Genomic DNA, 25,405 nt, shown 5'->3' with positions numbered 1-25,405 from the left:
TGAATAGAAATAAATAAAATATGAGAGGTACAGGCACATATAAGGTGCAATGGGCAAATCAACATCACTAGGGCTATCTCACCCACATCGCCATAAGGCCTGAACAGAATTACAACATGCGTGGGGAATAATCATACAACCTCACTGCCTAACACAGCATAAAAGAGTAGCACATAACATAGACTAGGGGCGCAAATAGTATTCACTCTGCCTGATAACATAACCATAATGACAATTCACAGGAGTACACAAACTCGACCTGATACAAATTACATATTCTCGCTGATCTTCCAAATAGGACCAAACCAAATCCTGATCCTTCCCAATTAGGTAAATATTCTTCAAAAATCAATAGCAACCCATCGATAATACATGCTATTAATTACCCCATTCTCAATATTTTTTCACAATCCACTAACAAGAAATAGCCCACATATGGGGACACCTAGTCCCAAAACCTCAGGAACACTAAAATTTCCATACCGGGACTCAACTATGCAAATAAAAATGGTTAACACATCACTCACCTTCCATCATCCTGTCTAAGCACCCATATAAGATTCCCGGCCGCGTAACAAAACATGAAGCTCGAAAGCCTCCCCACTAATCACCATGCTACCAGCCACGCACTGCAAACCAAAACTCAAGGTCCTTTCCAAAATGCACACTCTTCAAATATGATAGCCAATAACACCAACACTCTATTAGTTTCAGATACCGATTGAGGAGAAACCGCAATGTACCACATATTCTTTATGCCCATAGTAGACACCCGACTCAAGCCGTAGTCAAACCATCGAGATTCCCTCCGAGATCCGTCTGCACGCAACTAAGCCATCAGAACTGCACCTCCCCAACTCAACCGAGTCGCACAAACCGTCCAATCCAAGAGTGTTGCCACGAATGCCAGTAGAGAATTACCATTCAAAAGGACCCATTACTTCCATTGCTATGCTGGCCCAACACTACTGAATTGACCCATTCCTTCAGATAGTCGATATGCAATAATCCCAGTCAAGGCCCAAATACAGATGATCTTAACACATACCACATGGCCCAGAAGCTCATAAGCCACCGCATTACCTCTGAAGCACCCTGTTCTGCCGCAACCATGATACCCACGCTGAATAGGCCTTCTGTGAATCTGAAATTGTTCTTCTGACTCCCCTTGATGCTGAAATGTAGATCCATTATTGACGTAGAAATACTGTAAGCCCCAACATCATCTAGTACAAGATCTCAAACCTTGGTCATACACAACATTTGGGAACCCACCAATACCACATACACGCATAACCCAGGCCACAACTGGTGTAAATCTGACTCTGCAATCTGAATGCCGCTAATGGACTCCTCCACTTGGAGCGAAGCCATAGAAAACAACATCTGATGATCCGCAAAACTAACCTTCCCAGCTCGCACTCATAAATCAGCTGCCGGGAACCGCTGCACCTCCATATGAACAACTGAGTAGTCTCTCAATACCTCTGCATCTTCAGTCTGGACGATACGTTGAGACAATGCTGAACATCCCCGACCCCGTCGTAGCCCGTCTGTAGCATTACGAGCCACTGGCGCATAGCTGACACTGAGAGCGTAATATTATACACGAGTGGATGTAAAGGAACATAAGTTATATACTTCGAGCTGAATCAATATCGCACAATAAGGAATGAAAGAAGTGGAATTTCCTAACAGTTCTGTAGCCCCTCGAAGATAAGTACAGACGTCTCCGTACCGATCTGCCAGACTCTACTAAACCTGCTTATGACTCGTAGCACCTATGAACCTAGAGCTCTGATACCAACTTATCACGACCCAAAATCCCTCTGAAGGAGTCGTGATGGCACCTAACATTAACATTTACTAGCTTCAAATTAAATAACTCTCAATAAGTCACAATTCCCAAAACCGGTGGTACAAGTCATAAGCCTTTCTAAGAGTAGTCATACAAAATAAATACAGCACTGTTCCAGAATGAGAAGGAATCAATGGAATGTAAATACAAACGAAGGTGACTCCGAGGCCTGCGAACGCAGCAACAGGTTACCGTGAGTCTCCACCGCGACGACCCGTATAGCTAATATTGATCGAATACCTGGATATGTACACAAAATTGTACAGAAGTGTAGCATGAGCACACCACGGTGGTGCCCAGTAAGTATCAAGACTAATCTCGGTGGGGTAGTGACCAGGAACGGTCAAGATACCTACTGGTCAATGAAATGAACAGGATATGATAATAAAATATCGAGATAAAGATAACGAGGTAATGTCAACAGCGGAGAGAAATCAAAATACAAATAGTAGGAACAATAAAGGGAGAACACGAGTAGTAATGAACGATAACCAAGTAAATCAACACTGACATAACATGAACAAAGACTAGTAAGAATGTATTCAAATAGGTAGGCAATGCCAACTCAATCAATCACATCATGTCTAATACACAACCCCGACCATCTCAATCCTCGGTTTCTCATATCATAATCTCAACTTCCGAACCTTCAGCACATATGGCACCTTGTGCCCTCATATTTTCCATCTCACTTTTAACAACAAAATCCACATGCTATACAATACATAATGTCCATACAAACGCACTCAAGATGTTCAAGAAGTCTCATTTACATAATATAAGTAAATTATAATTTCTAAACTAATTAGGAAAACCAGCGAGAAAAGATGAAGTTATTTTTAGAAATTATTTGAGTAAAGAAAGTTCCCCTTTTCAATTGAAATACAACATCGAATGAATTATTACCTTTAACATGGGAGTTAATAACTTAAAACTTAGTAGAAATTCCCTTTTAAGTAAAATACAACCTCAAGCGGTTTAAGGGAATATAATTGAGAAACTAATTAAATTAAAGACGTGACAATTATTGAAGTTTGAAGTATTAGAATGTATAAATATAAATACGGCGAGGTATTGAAATCACTGTAGGTTCCAACACAAAGGATCACAGTAATAAAGGAATTTAAACAGTTAAAACACTTGAATTGATAACAACAAATAAACACAACAACAGAAAGTGCACGGCATCACCCTTCGTGCTTTAACTCTTAATCCTCACCATGCAATCAATAATAGTGTGCACGGCATCACCCTTCGTGCTTTATCACTCTTCCTCACCATATGAATCATATAAATGTGCACGGCATCACCCTTCGTGATTTATCTCTCTTCCTCACCATATGCATCAATATAAATTTAAATGTGCACGGCATCACCCTTCGTGCTTTATCACTCTTCCTCACCATATGAATAATATAAATGTAAATGTGCACGGCATCACCCTTCGTGCTTTATCTCTCTTTCCTCACCATATGCATCAATATAAATGTAAATGTGCACGGCATCACCCTTCGTGCTTTATCACTCTTTCCTCACCCAAACAGTAAAAGCAACAACATCCCAGCAAGGGAATCAACAATAGAAAGAATAACATCCCGACAAGGGAATCAACAATAGAAACAATCACATCCCGGCAAGGGAATCAACTATAGAAACAATCACATCCCGGCAAGGGAATCAACAATAACCAATCTTGTTTCAACAATTAGCTTCGCAATATGGATCTAAACTTGAATCAATACTCAACAATGATCAATTACCAAGAGAATATCATAAGTCTTGTCCAATATGAATAATCGTCAATATAAGCATAAATAGTACATAATAAGGATCACGAAAAACCAAGAAGCATAATAACCTTAACAAAACAACAAGACATAATAAATACGAGATAACTACACCAGTAACCACAACAATTGGACATGCAACATATTTGCACGAAGTCATAGAGGAACTCACAATCAAGAAGTATCAAAACAATAAGGGAGGCAATCACTTCAATTAAGGCAACAAGGGTCAAGTAACAAGTAAGGATTAGAGGAAAGCTAACAACATCATTTAGAGCATATAGAGGTAAAACAAACAATTAGGAAGCTCAATCATATCGGAAAAATTCTCACTTAATGAATATATAGACCTAAAAACCCTAAAGGCAAATTTCCCACAAAAAAATAAGTCCGACCACACACTCGTCACCTCACGTGCACGGGCTACAATTAGCATAGAAGACTCAATCCTAAGGCGAAGTCCCCCACACAAGGTTAGGCAAGACACTTACCTCAAAGACGACAAACCGATACTCTAAAATGCACTTCTCGGGTGAAGAGACCTCCGGACGGCTCAAATCTAACCAAATTAACCTCAAAGCACAAATAAAACACATAAGAAACTATTCCGGATCATAAAGTCTCAATCTTTAATAAAATCCAAAAATCGGTCAAAAAGTCGACCTCCGGGCCCGCACCTCGGAGCCCGGTAAATTTTACAAAAATTGAATACTCATTCCGATACGAGTTTAACCATACAAAATTTATCAAATTCCGATACCATTTTGCCCCTCAAATCGTGATTTTTTATTTTAGGATTTTTCTTCAAAAACCAACATTTTCCACAACCCAAATCACAAATTAAATGATAAAAATGAAGATAAAATCATGGAATATAATCAATTCTAGGTGAAGAACACTTATCCAATCAATTTACTTGAAAAACCCACAAGGAATCGCCCAAAATCGAGCTCTAGAACTCCAAAAATGGTGAAAATGGCAAACGCTCGGAATAGAGTACTATTTATTTTGCCCAGGTCATAAAGCATCGCGATCGCAGAAGGATGCACGCGTTCGCGAAGAAGAAAAATGAAGGCTGCCAGGATGGCCCTACGCGAACACGAGCAAAGGGCCGCGAACGCGTAGAAGAAGAAGCGGAACTTACGCGAACGCGGGAAGAACGACGCGAACGCGAAGAGTAAATGACCAGCAGTGCCCATCTCCCATTTTCTATTACGCAAATGCGATGGGACGGAAGCGAACGCGAAGAAGGGAAAGGGAAGAACTTCGCGAATGCGAGAGGATGAATGCGAACGCGAAGAAGGATTTCGAGGTAGCCAGCAGCAACACATTGTGAACGCGAAAGGCTGTTCGCGATCGCGGAGAAGAAATACCAGAAGCAGAAAATAGGAGTCCAAACAATGCGAATATGACCCATAGCCCACCCGGAGCACACCCGAGGCTCCCGGGACCCCGTCTAAACACACAAACATGTCATATAACCTAACACGGACTCGCTCGAGGTCTCAAATCACTTCAAACAACTTCGGAACAACGAAACATACCATGAATCGAACTTAGGAACTTTCAAAACTTCCAACTTCCACAACTCGTGCCGAAACCTATCAAATCAATCCGGAATGACGCCAAATTTTGCTGACAAGTCCAAAATGACATAACGGAGCTGTTCCAACTCTCGGAATCGCATTCTGACCCCGATATCACAAAAGTCAACTATGGGTCAAACTTCTCTATTTTCCAAACTTCACTTTTCCAACTTTCGCCGAAACGCCTTAATTTATCCTACGGACCTCCAAATCAGAATCCGGACGCGCCTAAGTCCAAAATCACCATACGAAGCTGTTGAGACCACCCACAACCCATTCCTGGGCCGTTTACTCAAAGTCGAATTCTGGTCAAATTTTTACCGTTTAAACTTCCAAAACTAGTTTCCTTCTTCCAATTTGACTCTAAATCATCCGGAAACGGAATCCAACCATGCATGCAAGCCAATACACATAATATGAAGCTACTCGTGACCTCAACCTGCCGAACCGAACGAAATTGCTCAAAACGACCAGTCGGGTCGTTACACAAATCGACTCACTAAAGGGAAATATGCGCCCCACAAAGAAATCTCAGTTATTCCACAATACCTTTTTATGATCATTAATATACTATCAATTCTTACGCATCGAAAAAAAAGTCTTTTGAAAATCACTCATCGGTTTGGTGATTTATTACAATTTTTGTTTTAGTTATATATCAAATCTTCTAAGAACATATAAGAGATCTGAAGATAAGATATAGAATATCTTTGCAGGATCATTTTCTCCTATTAAAATTGTAAAGAATTATGTTGAACCATTAACCTGTAGAGATGGAGGTTGAAATCGTTAGGAGGGTAAATTGACACACTAGTAATTGATCACGTCCAATTATGCCTTATAAAAAAGATTAAGCGATCGCTGCAAATATAATTCGGTTTACAAGTCCGGAGTCGAATTCCACAGAGAACTAAGGTTTAGCTATAGCTGTTCACTATCACCAAGAAGACAAGCTTGAACAATTCCTAACTTATAGATATTAAGATTCTTGTGTTTAACTACTTAAATAACAAATTAAAATAGTAAATTAACAACTAACGATACTGAGGGTTAGAGAAAAGATTAAGGAGGTCTAGAGTTATGATTTTCCCTATTTTCGGAATCCTTCCCGCTATGTCTTCTATAATTTCGTCTAAGTATTCTCTACCGATCATGAGCACTCTTATTACCGTAAATCTCTCCCGAGTAATTACGACAATTTACTAGACGCACTCTCCCGAGTTACGCTAGCTGGCTTTTAATACAGCTCACTTCAGATTGCATCCAAGGCTTCGTTATCCCTAATCCCACCTTTAAACCCTCGGTTATTGATCCCTCATATACTCTGGGAGTGGTGTTGTTCAACAATTACCTAAATATGCACTCTCTCCCAAGTTATGCATACTAAATAGGCACAGCTAATTGAGAGCTCTTCAATCTATAAACGTAGTTGAACAAATAGAGAAAAGCTATGGCTCAATTATATAAAAACATAACAAGAATTTATCCTACAAAAGGTTCTATCAAACTCTAGATAACAAATTAGCTATTCATAATAGTAAGTAAAACTACAATACTAAAAGTCATAACAACAATGGAAAATAGGAAGAGGAAGAAAAAACTCGTAGAAGAATTCTCCGCCTTGCTCCTAATGTGTTCTTGCCTCCTTAGGTCGAATCTATGTCCAACCTAAGCGTGGTGTGTGTTCTTCCACGTAAATTCTCCTCCAAAATATGTTCGATCCCCTAAAAGTGGCGTCCTCCCGTGTATATATACCAAGTAGGGTTAGGCCCAAACAATTATACCTTCTCTAATATGAAAAAGGACACTTTTCCCGGGTCAGACGCGCGACTTCGCGCGGTCTTCGCGCACCTTTCTGCCTCAATCTTTTTAGCGCGCGAACTATGCGCGACTTCGCACGTCCTTCTCGCGTCTGCTCGTTTTTCACCCTGTTCCGTTCCGAATTTGGAAAAACGTAAAACATGAAAGTTGTAGCCCTTTGAATTAGCTTTCCAACCATATATTGTGGAGCCCAAATGGAGTTCGGAGCAAAAAGTTATATGCATTTTACTAGACAGTGCGCAATATGCCTACTCGAGTCTTCGTTTTGTTGTTTTATCATCCGTTGATCCCCGAATACGATCCCGGCTTAATTCCTTGAGCTTTTACTCAGACTTCAAAGCTCCAAATCACTTGAATTCATTCTATAACATCTATATAGCTCGGAATCACTCCTATAAGGCATAAAACACACAATTAGTGCAAAACACTAGCGATTAAAGGGCAAACTCAATTAAAGTGCAGTAAATTCGAGTGTAATAAGCGACTAAAATATGCAATTATAGCCTATCATCAGTAATCTTTCTAAGTTGGAAGTTCATAGGTAGGGGTGGCAAACGGGTGGGTAGGGTCGGATATGGGTAGGTCATAATGTAAAAAATGGATTTATTATTCGACCTGACTCATTTAATACGGATAAAAACGGGTAATATGGATATTCATATTATTCTATGGCTTCTTGAATACGATCACTTTTGGGAGAATTCCTAGTCTCCCAAATTTAAGAAACTCCTAATTTGACGCTTTACGAATGTAAAAATTAAACCATTAGTTATCTATTTTCTAAATGGATAATATGGTTTTTATCCATATTTGACCACTTTTCAAAAAATTTATTATTTAATTGATAATATGTGTGAATAACTGTTTTCTTTTAATCATTTTGCCACCATTAGTCATAGTTAAAGAGAAAAGAAAGAATTTCATAAGAGTATCCAAAATTAAGAACTTGACACAAATAACAAACACGAATTACGAAAGAAATTAGCTCGTTGGGAAGGAATTTTCGACGAAAAGTCCATCAAAAATATTTTCGACGTGCCAATTTCCGATGAATTTGGTTAAAATTTTGCGTTTTTATTAGTGATAAGGAAGGCAAGTGGGTCAACAGCCCAATTATAGCATCGGCCTTTTGAGGCCCAATTACATTGAACATGATCGAAAAGTTAAAATAGCACGGTCTGGCCAGTTTTCGGACTGGTCATTCAAAAATAGCCAGCGCTTACCAAATCAATAAAAATAGCTACTATTTTGCTGCAACAGAGACCGGTCCAGCACAATGTACTGGAGTTCGGTGCACCTGTGTATGAACTTCCAGCATATTATATTGGAACTCCAACACACGGAAAGTTTTAGCATAATATACTGGAGATTCGATCACTTGTGCATGAACTTCCAGCATATTATACTGGACCGGTATACTTTGCTGGAACTCCAGTATATTATGCTGGAGTTCTAGTGTACTTATGCTGTAACTCCATCATATTATGCTGGAGTTCTAGTGTACTTATGCTGTAACTCCATCATATTATGCTGGAGTTCCAGCATACTTATCCTGGAACTCCAGTATAATATGCTGGAGTTCAAGTATACTTATGCTGGAACTCCTGCATAATATACTGGCGTATTTTTCGGGTTTTGAATAGTGTTTTCGCTCAGATTTATCTTTACATGAAAAGTGGCTAAATTTCGATTACTTTTGAAACTGGGCTATTTTTGAACGACCACTTGTAAATCTGGCTATTTTTGAATGTGAAATTACCAGCTATGTCCATTTATAAGTAGCTCATTACAAAAATTGGCCAACAGATAAAATATTACTAATATTAGCCAAATTAGCCAATTAGCTATTTGTAGCAAAAAAATATCAAATTTTTGCTTTGTTTTGAGTGGGTGTTATTAGAATAGATTGGACACAACTTAAGGAACTTGAATCTCAGTTTTGGGATGATTTGGTGAAGTTTTGAGGTGGTTTGAATTGAAAATTCGAAGTAAAAGCTGAACATGAAAAAAATGATATGTGTATCACACTGTGTATCATTTACGTATCACATATGTATCATATTTGTATCAACTGTGTATATCCATGTATACCTGTGTGTGAGATACATGCGTGATACATGTTTGATACATGTGTTGCAGAAGACTTTTTTGAACTCGATTTAATTACGAATTTTTGATGCAAAAACAGTCCAAATCACCTCCAATCTTCCTCAAATTTTGTATATTGACTTATCTATATATTTTCAATGAATTTCAACTATACCCATTGAAAAAGTTCCTTTTTTGTTTAAATTTTTGGAATATTGTATAGATTTTTGTATTTCATCACCTTATTTGCTACCCCGTCCATGAAATTTCCTTTCCGTCTTGTAGCTAATGTTGCTAATGACTCTTAAAAATATGGAAGGTGATTTTTGCATGTGATTCTTTGAGAGAAAGAACCCTATTATTTGGTTTTTCAATTTTTGTTGGCTAGTTTTGGTAAGTCTATGACTAATGGCTAGAGGTTGGTAAGTTGAGATTTATTTGGGACATTTGTGTAAGTTTTCCTTTTTGAATTTCTCCCGAATTTAGAGGGCAAAATACAACATTGATCGGTCGGCCGAAGCTATATATATATATATATATATATATATATATATATATATATATATATATATATACTATTTTTGGAAGAGGCTAAAATATACATTTTTCGAATTTAATGACTAACATGCCATAAGAGAAATCTCAAAAGAGGTATATTGCCGACTATTAGTTATCCATGCATGCATATGAGATATGACCTAAAATTGCTTGAATTTTTTGACTCCTAGGTGGATCTTGTCAACCTAGACATATGTTGCAATGTCCCTAGCTCATCTAGATTTATACATACTCCTAACTTAGCCTTAGAATATCAAATTACTCATATATGATTGTATATGCTTGAGCGGATAAAAATTAAGTGAGAATATATATATGGTTAAGTGAGAAATACGTGTATGAGATATACAAGTGTTGCATTCATTTATTTATTTAAACACAGGATACGAAAGTTTTGCATCGGAATGTAGTTTTGATGTCTGAGCTTTTAGCAATCGGTGACGACCGGATCTGGTTGTATTTGACCAATAAGGATCGCATTAGGACATTTAGCGACCAGATTTCCCCTCGCTAAATGCCTTTTTTCTTGTAGTGACACTTGAGATTAAGATACCTATTCAACTTCCATGTTTCTTTTTTTAAGAATTAACCCAAATAACTGCCTACCTAATCTTTTAAACTAAAAATAGCCAGCTGATGTATAATTCATGTATAATAAATGAATATACGTGTATAATCATTATATAATCCATGTATACCGTCTAGAAAAGGTAAACATTGAATATGGCCGGTTATCTGTGTAATAATCCCTTTTTTTTTACCAAGTATATTGTACTAATTTTCCAATACAAATTATACATAATTGAACAAGCATTAGGGTTTTCATCACTAAACATAGAAGTGAATATCTCAGAAGGTGTATTTGGAATTTGAAGAGCTTGAGGATCAATCGTGACATAACCAGAAGGTGCCTTCTTATCATATACTCCAACAGCATAAGGATTTGATACTAAATTATATTTAACATATGGCCAGATTTCAGCTTTCTTTCCAGTTTTCTGTACTTTCTTTAACACCTTGTTTTTTTCTACATAACCAGTCACTGTCACCCTGCTATCTTTTCTGTTTATTTCCACTGATTTCACACCTAAAAGATAGAAACATAGAAGAAAAAATAAGTTTCAATCTAAATGGGAATCATGTATTGGAAGGTGGTGGAATCAGAAATTTTCGCTAAGGATGTCAAAATATAAAAAAATTAAACATACGAAAAAGTTAAGGGGATTCAATATATAATATATGTGCATAATTTTTTTTTACATCTAACAACACATAATTTTCTAGCAAAGGGGTATCAATTGACTCCCACAAGCAGTTGATAGATATATATTTCGCTCGGATTCTTCAAAAATTAATGTTGCCGTATTCATGTCGGAATCTTTCAAAAATGTACCGCTTTAGAAGGATCTGACATTCACCCAGTAATATTTTTGAAGAGTCCGAACAACATAACAGTAAATTAACATGGAGAGTGAGTAGAATTAATATGATAAGATAAGGACATTGTAGCTATCATAAGAAGCAGCCTATAATAAATATGAAAAAGCAGGTTTGTGATTATAAATAAAAGGGCCTATATATTGTTTATTTTTTTCTTATTAGATATGTCTATTTAATTTTGTTTGTTGAGAACACAAGGTGCATTTATGAAAGATGTGTGTGTGTAGCACCAAAATAATAGTAATAAAAAAAGTTGATGGGTGAAAAAGTAAAAACTGGAAATAATTTAATCCTCATTTTCAAGATAATTTTGAGACTAACAATCACATTATAAAGAAGGATACATAAAAGGCTACAACAGTAATAACGACCCAGTGAAATTCCACTAGTGGGGTCTGGGGAGGGTAGTGTGTACGCAAACCTTACCCCTACCCGAGGGGAGAAAGGCTGTTTCCAAAAGAGATTTTTACATTCCTATACACTATATGAAACTATAGTACCCTCCCTACTCAAGTTTTACTATAATTATGTGACGACCCAAAGGGTCATCACCTATTTAATTGAATTCTGTATCTCCGAGGCCTTGAAAACCTCATTTAAAGTCGCCTCGATTTGCGTGCGCAGTCCGGGCGCGTAGCCGGAAAGCTTAAATATGAAATTTTGTGAAAAATGCTGAGTTTGATGTTAAAATGAATAAATTTGACCATGGTCAACGTTTTGGGTAAACGGACCCGGACCCGTGATTTGACGGTCCCGGAGGGTCCGTAGGAAAATATGGGACTTGGGCGTATGCCCGGAATCGAATTTCGTGGTCCCAAGCCCGAGAAATGAATTTTTGAAAGAAATTGTTTTCTGAAATTGTTTAAGGAAATTTGAAATGAAATTTGATTAGAACATGTTAGTATCAGGCCCGTATTTTGGTTCCGGCGCCCGGTACAGGTCTTATATATGATTTAAGATGTTTCTCTGAAATTTGATGAAAAACGGACGTCGTTTGGCGTGCTTCGGACCTAAATTGGAAAATTTGATGTTTTATGAAGTTTGAAAGAATTCATGAATTTTGAGGTGTAATTCGATGTTTATGATGTTATTTTGGCGATTTGATCGCGCGAATAAGTCCGTAGGATGTTTTTGAGGTTGTGTGTACATTTGGTTTGGAGCCCCGAAGGCTCGGGTGAGTTTTGGATAGGCCACGGGTGCATTTTTTGAACTTTGAAAAATTGCTGGTATTTCTGTGGTGTGATTTTGGGGTTCATGTATTAGGGCGGCTAATCTCTAGGGTTTGGGATGTAAGAGACGGACTAGGGGGTCTGAAGGGGGGTGGGTATGGTTCGGACATTTAAATATTAAGTGATGGGGGGTTCTCGTCCGTTGGATCAATAATCCTAGACGGCCAGGATTGATCCGAGCCAAACGGCGTCGTTTTGGGTGGGGTTGGGGGGGGGGGGGACTGGGACCGGGTTAGGGGTGTGGAGTTGGGCGTGGCCGGGCAGTTAGAAAAAAAGGGGGTTCGATCGTGGGCCTGATCAAGTTTAAACGAGACTGGCCAATTTCTTCTTCTCTTCAGTCTATTCCTATTTTCAACAAATTACCAAAATTCTTTTTCCTTTTCTTTTTTTTCTTTTTTTTCAAAAACTTAACTAAAAAACCCTAAATTAATTACTAAAAACTAAAAACCTACCCAATCATATTAAGTCTAATTATAACAATCAAAACACCTAGTTAATTAAAATACCAATTTGGATTTTTGTATTTTTTGTTAAAATCCTAATAAAATTAATTAATCTAAAAAAATGTAAACTAACCACTAAATAAGCGAATGCAAATGCCGTTATTTTTGTATTTTTTTAATGAATTTTATTGTTAAATTAAAAATGCATACATAAATGGCCAGATATATTTTGTGGTTTTTTCATTAATTAAGAATGCCAACAACTAAAAATTGCATAAAATGCCCACAAAAATCCACAAAAATTGTAAATAACTAAAAGAAATTATTTTATTTTGAAGTTTAATGATTGTAATTCATATAAGGGGCCAAAACAATCAACGTGCTCAACAGCTGCCCCTCTTTTGCTCGGAAACACGAAGAGTTTTTTCGTGGCAAGAAAGTTGAGCGGAAACGAGCGTATTTTTGCCCATTCGAATACTCCGTGTGAAGCATTTTTGAAAATCGTCTGACCGAACCCTGCTTCAAAGGTTGCCTACATATCCTTGGCTAAAAAGGAATCAGGTCAGTGTAGTTCGGGAAGGTTTGGTAGCTGGGACTACCAGGAGCTGTGACTTTCACTGCTGTTGTTGTTGCTACTGCTTCCTGACCTCCTTATTACACCGTGTCAAAATAAAAAGAAGCTAGTCTAAGCTACGAATTACAAAACAGGTCCTATCTATGCCTTCAAACTTGCTCTTGTGTTCTTGTCGCCTTGAACTTGTATCCTTCCGATGGAACTCTTGTTGTTGCCTTTGCATTATGATCGGAGATGTTTTGCCATTCCTCCGAGTGATGCTTGACTGCTGAAATTTGAAATATATGCTTCTATTCTCCAGGCGGGCTCCTGATTGCTGACGCTTGAAAAGTATTCCCTTGTTCTCCAGGTGGGCTCCTGACTGCAACGCTTGGAAAGTATTCCCTTGTTCTCCAGGTGGGCTCCTGACTGCAACAAAACAAACAAAGAAAATTTTCTGCCCCAGTTTGGTGGCTGGGCACAGCATGTTATCAAATAATAAAAATTAAAAGCTAAAATTTGAATTGTACTTCCCTTGTTCTCCAGGTGGGCGCCTGATTGCTGAAGCTTGAAAAGTATTCCCTTGTTCTCCTGTCGGGCTCCTGATTGTTGAACTTGAACAGTATTCCCTTGTTCTCCAGGTGGGCTCCTGACTGCAACAAAATAAACAAACAAAGAAAATTTTCTGCCCCAGTTTGGTGGCTGGGTACAGCATGTTATCAAATATTAAAAGCTAAAATTTGAATTGTACTTCCCTTATTCTCCAGGTGGGCTCCTGACTGCTGAAACTTGAAAAGCATTCCCTTGTTCTCCAGGTGGGCTCCTGATTGCTGAACTTGAAAAGTATTCCCTTGTTCTCCAGGTGGGCTCCTGACTGCAACAAAATAAACAAACAAAATTTTCTGCCCCAGTTTGGTGACTGGGTACAGATGTGAGTATTAAACTGAATTATTCTACCAAGAATGTGAAAGCCAAATCCTACTATCCAAGAAGGTCCTGATAACTCNCGCTTGAAACGTATTACCCTTGTTCCTCCAGGTCGGGCTCCTGATTGCTGAACTTGAAAGTATTACCCTTGTTCTCCAGGTGGGCTCCTGACTGCAACAAAATAGACAAAAATAAAGAAAATTTTCTGCCCCAGTTTGGTAGCTGGGTACATGGGTAAGTGTTAAACTGAATTATTCTACCAACTATTACAAGAATTTGAAAGCTAAGTCCTATTATCCAGGGAGGTCCTGGCAACTTCTAATAATTATGAACCTAAGTTCTATCCTCTAGAGGTATTACCCCCACTACATTAATTGTCTAAAAGGTCTTAAACTACTCCCCATTATCCAGGTGGGTCCTGACAACTTCTAGTTAAAAGATAGTTTTAACCTAAGTTATATCTACTGAAGGTATGACTCCCACTATATATTGTTATCTAAACAAACTTTAAAGCTACGTCCCATTATCCAGGAGGGTCCTGAAAAATCAAAACTCGAGTCTCATCTTAAGTGTGCCAATTCTACGGCTGAACAATATCTCGTTGCCTAAACGAGGTGTTAAAACTGTGTCCCATCATTCAGGAGGGTCTTGACACTCCTAATTGAATCCTATCTTAGACAACATTTGTGCTAAATTATGCTATTCATGATTGTTTTGAAAACCTAGTCCCATTTTCCAAGAGGGTCCTGAAAATTTCTCGTCATACCTGTTTTGGTGCTTGCTTTTCCCTAAGGAGGGTTTCTCCGAAACCAACGAAAACTTTCTGCCCCTGTTTCAATCAAAGAAAATTTTTGTCAGTTTTAAAAATGTGGTGGTTGGTTTGTGGCCTTGAACTCTGAGGGTGATTTCTCCTTTTCTTCCCATGATCGCTGATTCCATTTGAAGACCTTGCTTGTTTGGTGACTAACCACTTTCCTCTGTCATCTTTACCCTTGAAAATACCTCTTCTCCATTCAGACCCAACACCCTCTATCTGTTGCATTGCTCATGAACTGGCATCTACCCAACCTTTGTGTCTCGCATGAACCCCAAAGCACGTCCATTACCCCCACTCAGTGTATACGCTGTTCTTTCTTGACTTAACCACTGGCTTCGGCCTTGAGGTCTGTTGCTCCTTCATTTTGGTTTCCATTCGACGACCCTGCTCATTCCTTGACTAACCACTTCCTTTGTAAGCCTTGACCCGGAAAACACCTCTTCTCGTTCAGGCCCAATACCCTTTATCTGTTGCACCGCTCGTACCGACATTTACCAAACCTTTGTGTTTCACCTGGACTCCCAAGCATATTAATTATTACCAACTCAGCGCGCATGTTGTTCTTTCCTGATTTGAATCAATGGCCTTGGCCTCGAGATCTATTGCTCCTTCACTTGCCATACTCCAATAATAACTTTGATTTCTGCTTGGAATACCTCGCTTGTCACTGGTTCACCACCCTTTTTGTCAATCTTTTCACAAAAAATGCCTTTGATCCGTTCACCAAGCACCCTCCATCTTGTTTCATTGTTCATGAATTGATATGTACCAAACCCTTGTATTTTACACGAATCCCAAGGCATGTTGACTGTTACCAGCTCAGTGCGTTTGTTGTTCATTCCTGACTTAACGCTTTGATGTGTTCACCAGATCCCGTTTTGTTCAATTGGAAAGCTTGGTGGCAGATTTTGAAGTCATTTCTCACTTGTTTTCACCACACAGACTCAAGAGGAGGAAGTAAATGAAACAAAAGGAACAGAGTGAAGGAAAGGAAAGAGATGATTCCTAACAAGAAAACTACGAAGTAGAAACCTATCAGGTGTGGATACCAATTCTAATGACCATGACATGCACCTGTAGATATTTTGTCAAGCAAAATCTGATGTTCAGCTCTTGTTGTACCTTTTCACCATGAAACTGGGCTTCAATGCTCCGCTTATCCAATCTGATTCACAATCCTTATTCGACTTGTAGTGCCCGAAGGGTTTTCACCATCAAGCCTCTCTCATTTTGTTCTTTCTCTCAACTTACAGTCGCCTCAAGGTGCTCGTGAAGGTTTTCACCAATAAGACTCTCTCATTTTTGATTTCTCTCAACTTACTTTGCCTTATGTTGCCCGTGAGGGCATTTATCATCAAGACTCTCTCATTCTTCATTTCCCTTGTTTGGACCGGAGTGTTGCCCCTGATATGGTTCACCTCTACTCGCTGGACTCGGCATCTCTCGAAGATTGATCGGAAGGTCTTTCTTTGGACCGTAATGCAGGCTTTTGGACAGGGTTAGGAAGAAAGGGTATCAAAGGCTCAAAACAATTCAACATGGGCTCGAAATTACAACTTTCGGAATCAGATTTCTCACAACAACCACAACTTCTGCCCCAGTTTCTTTCTTGGGAACTTTTGAATTTTTATTTGGTGTGACTGAACCTCAGAGAGAGGCTGCCTACGTATCCTTTCGGAATCAAGTCAAACGTAGTTCATGTCTTAGAATTACTTCGTTGTTGCAGTCTTTCTTTTTCTCCCACTTTTCTTTCTTTCTTTTCATTTCTTTCCTTTTCTTTCTCTTTTCTCTTCTTTTTTTTTCCTTTTCTTTTTTCTCTTCTTTTTTCTTTGTTTTTCCTTCTTTTTCTTTTCTTTTTCCTTTTCTCTTCTTTTCTCTTCTTTTTTCTTTTCTTTTCTTTTTTCTTTTCTTTTTCCTTTTTCACTGTTTTTCTCTTGTTTCTCCACTTTATTTCCCCGCTCGGGCTTACGAGTTTTATTATTGATTCCGAAAGAGGGGTATGCAAGAAAATAACCGAAGCTCAAAGGGGTAACAAAGGATAAAGTGTTTGGATAGCAGAACAAAATGCCTTCGTCATTCCAATCTCCAAAACATGCCAAGTACAAACTACACAATTAAACAAACATGGGAAAAACATACGTAACATCTTTTGATTGCACCAGAATTACTAACCATATCCACACATTTGCCTTCTACATTTGTTAATTACCTAGCACCATCGGACAACAATCTCGGTACCATGAACGGCCCCTGTAGACTTGGGGCAAACTTGCCTTTGGTTTTAAGCCGGTGTGGCATGATGCATTTCAACAGTATTTCTTTATGTTCCGTCTGCCCCAGTTTCACATAATTTGGGCTCGAAGAGATTTCAAAATCCCTCGACTGTCCTTACATCTTCAACATTGTCTTATTGCTTCTGACTTTTAAAACCAGGCTGAGAATTATGCGTGCATGTCATGTCACCAGAACCAGCATGAAAAGAATTGCAAAAGGAAAAAGGAACTAGATAAAATAACTAGAAATGGCGGGAAACAGAGAATTGCATTAGACTGACGACGAAAGGGTTTAAACAACGAAACAAGCAAACTAGACTAGAGTTACAACCCTTGAACCAACCTAAACAGCACTGACGAGACAAACAAGACAAAGTGAAAGGATAGAAGGGTTTGAGTCACAAGACAATATCCGGGTTACAACCCTGAAATAACCCGGACAACAGAAATGACAACAACATAAACCACCAAAACTCCAAGAGATGGAGCGTCTTCCCAATTACCAAGCACGGTGTCTTAGCCACTAATTTCACACCAAGATTGCTGGAATTTTCACAAGTCTTCATCATGTTGTTCTGAGCAAACTGCTTCTGGGATTCTTCTGCCGGCTCGTTCTCACGATCAATCATACCCACCATATGCGTCTCATTGTGCACAGGGGATGGATCTTGGCCAGTGTTTGTTGCATCTGGATTTTGCACGACGATGTCGCCTGCATCAATAAGCTTTTGAATTGCATTCTTCAGATTCCAACATTTCTCTATGTCATGCCCTAGGGCACCTGAGCAGTATGCGCACTGTTGAGAAGGATCGAACTTCTTTGGAGGAGGGTTCGACACTTTTATCTGAATCGGCTTCAACATGTCCAGTGTCCTTAACCGCTGAAACAGACTGGCGTATGATTCTCCCAACGGAGTGAAGGCTTTCTTCTTTCGTAACCTCTCATTCTTAAATGCTGGATTGGGCCGAAAACCTGATCCGGGATGTTTTTGGGGAACTTGCGGGGGTAGATGGGCATTATTTTGAGCTGGGTACTGTGATGTGCGACTTTGGGATTTCTGTGGAGAGAAGTAGCATCGGGGAAGGTCATCTAATGCACAAGGATAACCACACAGACGATGTCGAGGCTGGAAGTGTTGATCAGGAAAACCTATCGGATCGTCTTTTCTGTTCCTCTTTCTTCCAACCAAGCTTACCGGTACGTTCTGAATGGCTTCCGAACAACTCACGATTTTGCCTGACTTGATTCCTTCTGCCACTAGCTCCCCCATTTTTAACACATCATTGAAAGGCTTTCCCAGGGCCGGGATCAGATGACTGTAGAAGGTGGGTCCCTGGGCCTGTAGAAAAAGCTTAACCATTTCTTCTTTGCTGATCGGGGGACTGACTCGAGCAGCTTGCTCCCTCCATTTGAGCCCAAACTCATTAAAGCTTTCCTCCGGCCTCTTTTCCATCTTATATAGCGAGGTGCGGTCTGGGGCAACACTTGATTTGCATTTAAAGTATCGGACAAAGTCTTAAGCCATGTCGCCCAATGTAAGCCACTCATCGACATTTTGACGACCATGCCAGTCTAAAGCTGCCCCAGTTAGGCTTTTACTGAAATATGCCATCATCACGTCATCTTGCTCTCTAACAATCCTCATTGCATTGCAATAGACCCTTAGGTGGGCTACCGGGTCTCCACGCCCATCATATAAGTTAAATTTTGGTACTTTGAATCCTGCGGGCAGGCGGGCGTCATGTGGCACAATCAATTCTGTGCGAGTCATGCTACCCTGTCCTTCCACTCTTCGCTTCTCCCTTAAGGACAGTTCTATGCTTTTCAGCTTCCTGGGCGTCTCATCTCGTCCTTCCCTTCCTGTAACCTTTTCATTTCTATCATGGAGCTCATCCCGGGAGCTCTTTTTGTATGAATCAAGGACCCTGTGGGCAACCTCTGGAGGGTGAAATTGGGCATTACGAGCTTTGAATGGGTGTTCATTATTTGGGGTAATGGATGTGACAGGAGGGCAATTTCTGGAAGAAGTGACTGAAGGATGAGCGATGGAGCTACTAGGGTAGTTGGGACGAGTGTGATAAGCGGGTGTATCTGGAGAATATGGAGGATCATCTGGTATTGTGTTGGGAGTTTGGGTAAGGGTAGCGTCCGGGAAAATTGGTGGTGGCGGGGGTGGCGCCTTTCCATTCATCCAGGCTCGATACATGTTTGTCATGTGTTGTCTCAGCACCCGCACCTCTTCAACCAACCCATTATCCCGTTCCACCAATTATTGTCGAGCACCGGTATCAACCAACTCAGTTCTCTTGTTGTTTGCCATTGCCTTTTGTCCTTGTGTTGTAAAGAAGAGTTACCACTTTCAAACCACAAACCAACCACCTTTCTGGAATGACATGACAAAATGAAACCATCACGTTAGCGTTAGAGCATTTAACATATTGGTACCCGCACATTTGGGGAGTGGATGCACCTAGGCAGTCAACAGTTCCTATTATGCTTTTGATCGGTCGCATGCGTCATCCCGGCCTTTTCATTTTCCTTTATTTGCCATGCCTTTCCTCTCATTCTTCCCTCGTGTTTTCCATTGTTTGTTTCTTGCTTTTCCCTCTTTTCTTTTGCTTTTCTCTCTTATTTTTCCCTCTTTTCTTTTTTCTTTTGCCTTGGTTTTTCCTTGTTCCTATTCGCTCCTTTCCTCAAAATTGTTTTTCCGCTCTTTTCTTTCCTTTGTTCCCTTTTTATTTTCTCTTGTTTGCTTTTGTTTGGTTTCCTATTTTCTTTTTGTTTTTCTTTCCCTCTTTTGTTTTTCTTTCCTTTCTTGTTTTTCACCTCTTTCCCTTCATTCCTTTCTTGTTTCTCCCCTTTTCATTTAGTTACGGCCGAATCCAATGGAGATTGCCTACGTATCACGACCCCGCGTGAATCAGACCGAGCGTAGTTCTTGCAGGATATATAACGAAACATTTTGGGATTTTCAAATTTTCATAAAGATAAAATGTTTTGATTACAACAACTCATCCTACGGAATTTTTACCATAAAAACCAACAGACTCAAAAACGAAACTAACAGGAGGAAAATCAAGATTTATTTTGACTCAAAAGGTTGTCACTATTTTTTTAAAATTTTCATAAAAATATCCGAACTTTGCCAATACGGCCTTTCAGCACCTCGAGGAAGAAGATTTTAAGGCCGTGTTCGCTAACCGGCCAAAAATTTAAAAATGACCAAAGGTGGCTGTTCTTACAAAAACAGCCTTCCGGTGCCCTTTAGGGACATTCGGCTTATTTTAAACAAGAATGGCGTCACCCGACTTATTTTGACAAAAATTAAAGTTTTGGTATTTTTGGCTATTTTTGCAAAAAGGAGGTTGGACCCGATGAGGGTTGCCTACGTATCTCACGCCCGGTGAGAATCAAACCCGCGTAGTTCGGTCAAATTTGTCAAAACCAAATATATTTTATGAACAATCTCTTTTTCAAATATTTTTTCAAAAATCCGGCAGCATTTGGGTACTATTTGGGCATCGGTTTTTTCCAAACAAGTGGTTACCCTCTCTTAGCCCTAACACTGCTATTTTTCTCAATTTTCTCACATTACATACAAGCCGGTCAACATGCAAATCCAAAGCAAATGAACGCACAAGTAGCACGTAAGATGCATCAGGATGGTCTTTTCATTTCAGGTCACCTGTCCTAGACGGACCCAACCCCTGTATTGAGTCCCCTAAGTCAAATGCACATGATGCAAACAAACATTCCTACTAGGGATCCGACATGAGGTTTTGTTCTTCTAGGTTTAAACCCTAGGTTTATTGGTCTACACCTGGCTTACCCGAGCGGACAACTCGAGCCGAGGGGGAGGCAGCGTACCGGGGATACAGAAGCTCCGCCGGCTTTGCAACTTATCCAAACCTCGTTCTAAATGGGAAAAGACTCTAAACAGAAGAGAAGCTACACGAAGTGCACCCTTCTCCATGATATAGAAGACTCAGAAAGAGGAAGGGATTCGCGACAGTTTCTATATACAATTTCAACAAATATCAAAGCGGTAAAACATTTAGCACATATAGCATGGAACATGTAGAAAAATCAAATAAAGCCAAATATAACGATTGCACTAAGCTCGAATTCTGGAACCCTGAACCGAAATTCTGGGTTCGTGTCCCCAGCAGAGTCGCTAGAGCTGTCACACCTCCTTTTTCGACTACACCCTCGAGAAGGGTATAATACAAGGAGTTTTTCTTGTTAAAGGACAATCGAAACGGGATTCGTTTATTAAGAGATTCAGAGTCGCCACTTGGGAGATTTATGGTATCCCAAGTCACCGGTTTGAATCCCGAATCGAGGAAAAGGTTTGACTCTGTTTAACAGTCGCGAACCAGAAATCCGGGTAAGAAATTCTGTTAACCCGGGAGAAGGTGTTAGGCATTCCCGAGATCCGTGGTTCTAGCACGGTCGCTCAACTGCTATATTTGGCTTAATTATCTGATTTTAAACATGTCATCCTATAGTGCAATTTTTAAGATTATTTACCGCTTTTACGTAATTATTTTTTAAGAAATTGGAGGTCGTTTAAAACATATTTTTGGATCACGTCACATGAAATGCACCCGGATCCTCGACACATTTTATTCAACGTTTTGGGATTTGGATTTGGGTCGCATGAAATGCACACCCGAATTTAGGAAGGTAAGATTATTAAAGAACGCGCCTAAAGTGACTAACGTGTCATTAACTTTGCGGGAGGCCATGAAAATTCGATAAACGGCACGTCCCGAATTCTAAGTATTTTAATAAGTATTTAAATAAGGCCACGCAATTTGTGTTTTTATTTGGCGCGGCGCACCTCAAATTATTCTAAAGGCCATCCTAAAGAACTATCGTTTTTCTATTAAGCTTTATCTCTAGAAAACCTAATTAGTTAACATTATTAATGTTATTGAGATATTCAAATAAATGTGGCCACCAAGGTCAAGTCCAAATCCAAACAAAAGAATCTTCATTCGAAGACTCCTCTAATTCAAATTTGCTACTTATCTTAGAAGGCCCAAATTTATGTTGCAAGACTGAACTAATAAAAATGGAATTTCAGGCCCTTAGCGTTCTGGGCCTTAAATTCAGCCTACGATTGAGGAGCCGCGATCAGCTCTTACAAGAGGCTGTTAGCATTGGGCTTCGACACTAGCCCAATTTGGAGCTCCAGATGCACTGGTCCAAACTTGGACTTCTTGTTAGGTAACTCGGCCCAATATCAGGCTTAGACTTCACAGTCCAAACGATAAGCAACAATCTAAGCGAAATCAGTATCAGCGTGTGATTTAGGGTTTGACCACCTAATTTGGAACCTTGAACGTTGATAAACATTAATCCAACCCACAGATCAACTTCCTTTAAATTTCAATTTAAATGGACAAACCAACAGTGATAACCTATGTGATACATGCTTTTGATTTTTTACTATCCCTAACACCTGTTAGCTGGTAGAAACGAAAGTAATACAGACTATCCAACTCATTCTGCAATTTAATTTCAGATTCATACGAAAAGCAACTTAAACTAGAATTCGTAAACAGATGATAATGAGCGTAAGGGTAAACATTTACTCGTATACAGGAGTAGTCATTTATGAACTTGTAGAACTTTTACTTAAACCACTAGAGTTGAAATCAAACAGGAATATGTCACAGTCCACAATCCATAATTAAACTAACATGAAGACTTAACTGGAGAAGGGAATTAACAACATATACTAAAGGATTAAAACAAATAGAATCTACAAAAGGAATCACATCAACTTTGTTTCAATTTCAACTGGAGAAGCTACATTGGATCAGATTCGAGGCATGTACCTGAAAGTATATGAAATATAATAGAAGAGAAGAGTCAGCAGCCGTGAGCAGATGATCAAACAGCAGCTCAGAAACAGATTCAACAGTCCGGGAAATGTTTTAAATCAAACAGGACCGGTAAATCAACCAACACAGCTTGAATAAACCCAAATGAACTTAAAATTAAACCAGGAGCACTTCTGACACTTCAACACCCAAAACACAAGGACTCTTCAAGTCATTTTTAGCTTATCTATGCTAGGAAGTAGAATTAACAGCTAAAACTGGAAATCGATCTAAGAAATTTCAATGTAACAGTATTTTTTGGAGTTTTGTGTTATTTTTTTTGGTTTTTTTAGAAGGTTTCAGATCTAGGAAGGTTTTCACACTCTTCAGGTTTCGAATTTGGGATTTTGAATTTTTAAAATTCAAATTTCAGATCTCAAAACTTGTTGAAACCTTTGAGGAATTTTTTTTCAGATTCTCAAACTTTGTGGAAACTTTTGGGGGATTTTTTCAGATGCCAAACTTGTGAAACAAGGCAGTAAAGACTGCCTTTTATAGGCAAAGCTAGGGGAAGTTTTAGATTTTACATTTACCCCCTTGCCCCTTCTTTTATTTTTCAGTTTTTACTAATTAGTCCCTAAAGTTTTAGCTTGTTGCCTAAGTTATTGTACTAAGTTATTGATATTCCAACTAAAATCCTATTCTAGAAGATTCTAGTTTCAACTACTGCATTTCTATCCAATCTGAAACACCTAAGGTACCCCTGAACTCCCCTGAATTAACTAACACTGGTTAAACTAAACCCAAAACCTTTTTACCCTAGTCAAAATTATCTGAGGGATTGGAACAATCAACTATAACCAAACACCTACAATTATACTAAAAGAAACCTAAAATTGAACTAAGAGTATCAAAAATCCAAACTAAACTATAGAATTAATACTAATATCAAGCAAGCCAAATTAAGAACAATTGAAAATAACATAAAGTTAATGTAAGCAGAAGATGGGAAATCAGAAACTAATACTCTAAACTAACAAACAAAATTGCAAAAATAGGCAAAAATACTGACTAATCAAAACGAACTAATCGAACTAAGTAGTTTAACAAAATTTAATGACTTAAAACATGTATAAAGAAGACTAAATGGACCTAAAACAAACAGGGAACAGATTTAAGCAGTAATCCTAGGTTCAAATCGGAAACCTAGCCTAAACTTAATGAAAGAAGGAAACAGAAGGAAGATACTAAGACTTACCAACTAGGCTTGAATCTTGACATTCCAAATCGGATTTGATTTTTGCTCGACTGCCTTCAAATACGGCCCTAAAATAATATTATATGTCTGTTCTTTAACAAAACAAACATATAATATCACTTAGGAGCCTATTTGAATAGTGACAGACCCTTGGATCTGCAACTCCGACCTTAGATGTGGGATTGGAGGAGTCCAACCGGGATTCTTGAGAAATAATCATGTACATGGGATTTAAGGGGGCTGGGGACTGTGGGGTACGATTTTGGTGTGATTTCGGTGGTGGCGCCGCCATGCGCGGCGGAGAAGGCAATTAGGGTTTCTGGGATTCGAACAGTTTGGGTAATGTTCGAAAGAAATGGAAGGTAGATATGGAAAGGGGAGGAGGAGGAGCATCTGTGGTGTGATTTTGGGGTTCATCGGAGTGGTTTGCATCCTCGCCGCCGGCGAGGTTGACGGAGGGTATTAGGGTGGCTAATCTCTAGGGTTTGGGATGTTAGAGACGGACTAGGTGGTCTGAAGGGGGGTAGGTATGGTTCGGACATCTAAATATTAAGTGAGTGGGGGGTTCTCGTCCGTTGGATCAACAATCCTAGACGGCCAGGATTGACCTGAGCCAAACGACGTCGTTTTGGGAAGGGGGGTGCTGGACCGGGTTGGCTATGGGTTTGGGCTGAATTGAAATGGGTTCTGAGGAGTTTGACTTGGGCTGGAATTAGAAATGGCCCAAGTTACACACACCAGCCTATTAATCTTTTAAATTCCTTTCATTCTCAATTTCTTTTATTTGTTTTTTCTTCTTTTCTTCCTTTTCTTATTCAATTTTTAGATTTTATTAAGTACAAAATTAAAAATAGACAAGCCCTGATTTAACTCTAAAATTAAACTAATTAATTCTCAAAAATTAAACAAATCCTAGTTTAAAAAGAAAACTTAAG

General features: G+C 39.0%; 1 protein-coding gene across 1 annotated transcript in view; it reads right to left on the bottom strand.

Annotated features, from left to right (window-relative positions):
- The window catches only part of LOC109235822 (heavy metal-associated isoprenylated plant protein 20-like), a 32,778-nt gene continuing 8,322 nt past the window's right edge, over window positions 950–25,405 (bottom strand). Inside the window, exons 3-6 of the mRNA XM_019402073.1 lie at window positions 10,497–10,785; window positions 2,051–2,098; window positions 1,486–1,582; window positions 950–1,174 (exon numbers count right to left, since the gene is read on the bottom strand). Of these exons, the coding sequence (XP_019257618.1) occupies window positions 950–1,174; window positions 1,486–1,582; window positions 2,051–2,098; window positions 10,497–10,785 (659 nt within the window). The remainder of the gene's footprint in view (window positions 1,175–1,485; window positions 1,583–2,050; window positions 2,099–10,496; window positions 10,786–25,405) is intronic.

This window comes from Nicotiana attenuata, chromosome 12, assembly GCF_001879085.1.
Source record: "Nicotiana attenuata strain UT chromosome 12, NIATTr2, whole genome shotgun sequence".
In the NCBI taxonomy this organism is placed as follows: Eukaryota; Viridiplantae; Streptophyta; class Magnoliopsida; order Solanales; family Solanaceae; genus Nicotiana; species Nicotiana attenuata.
This window is presented reverse-complemented; position numbering and strand designations above follow the sequence as displayed.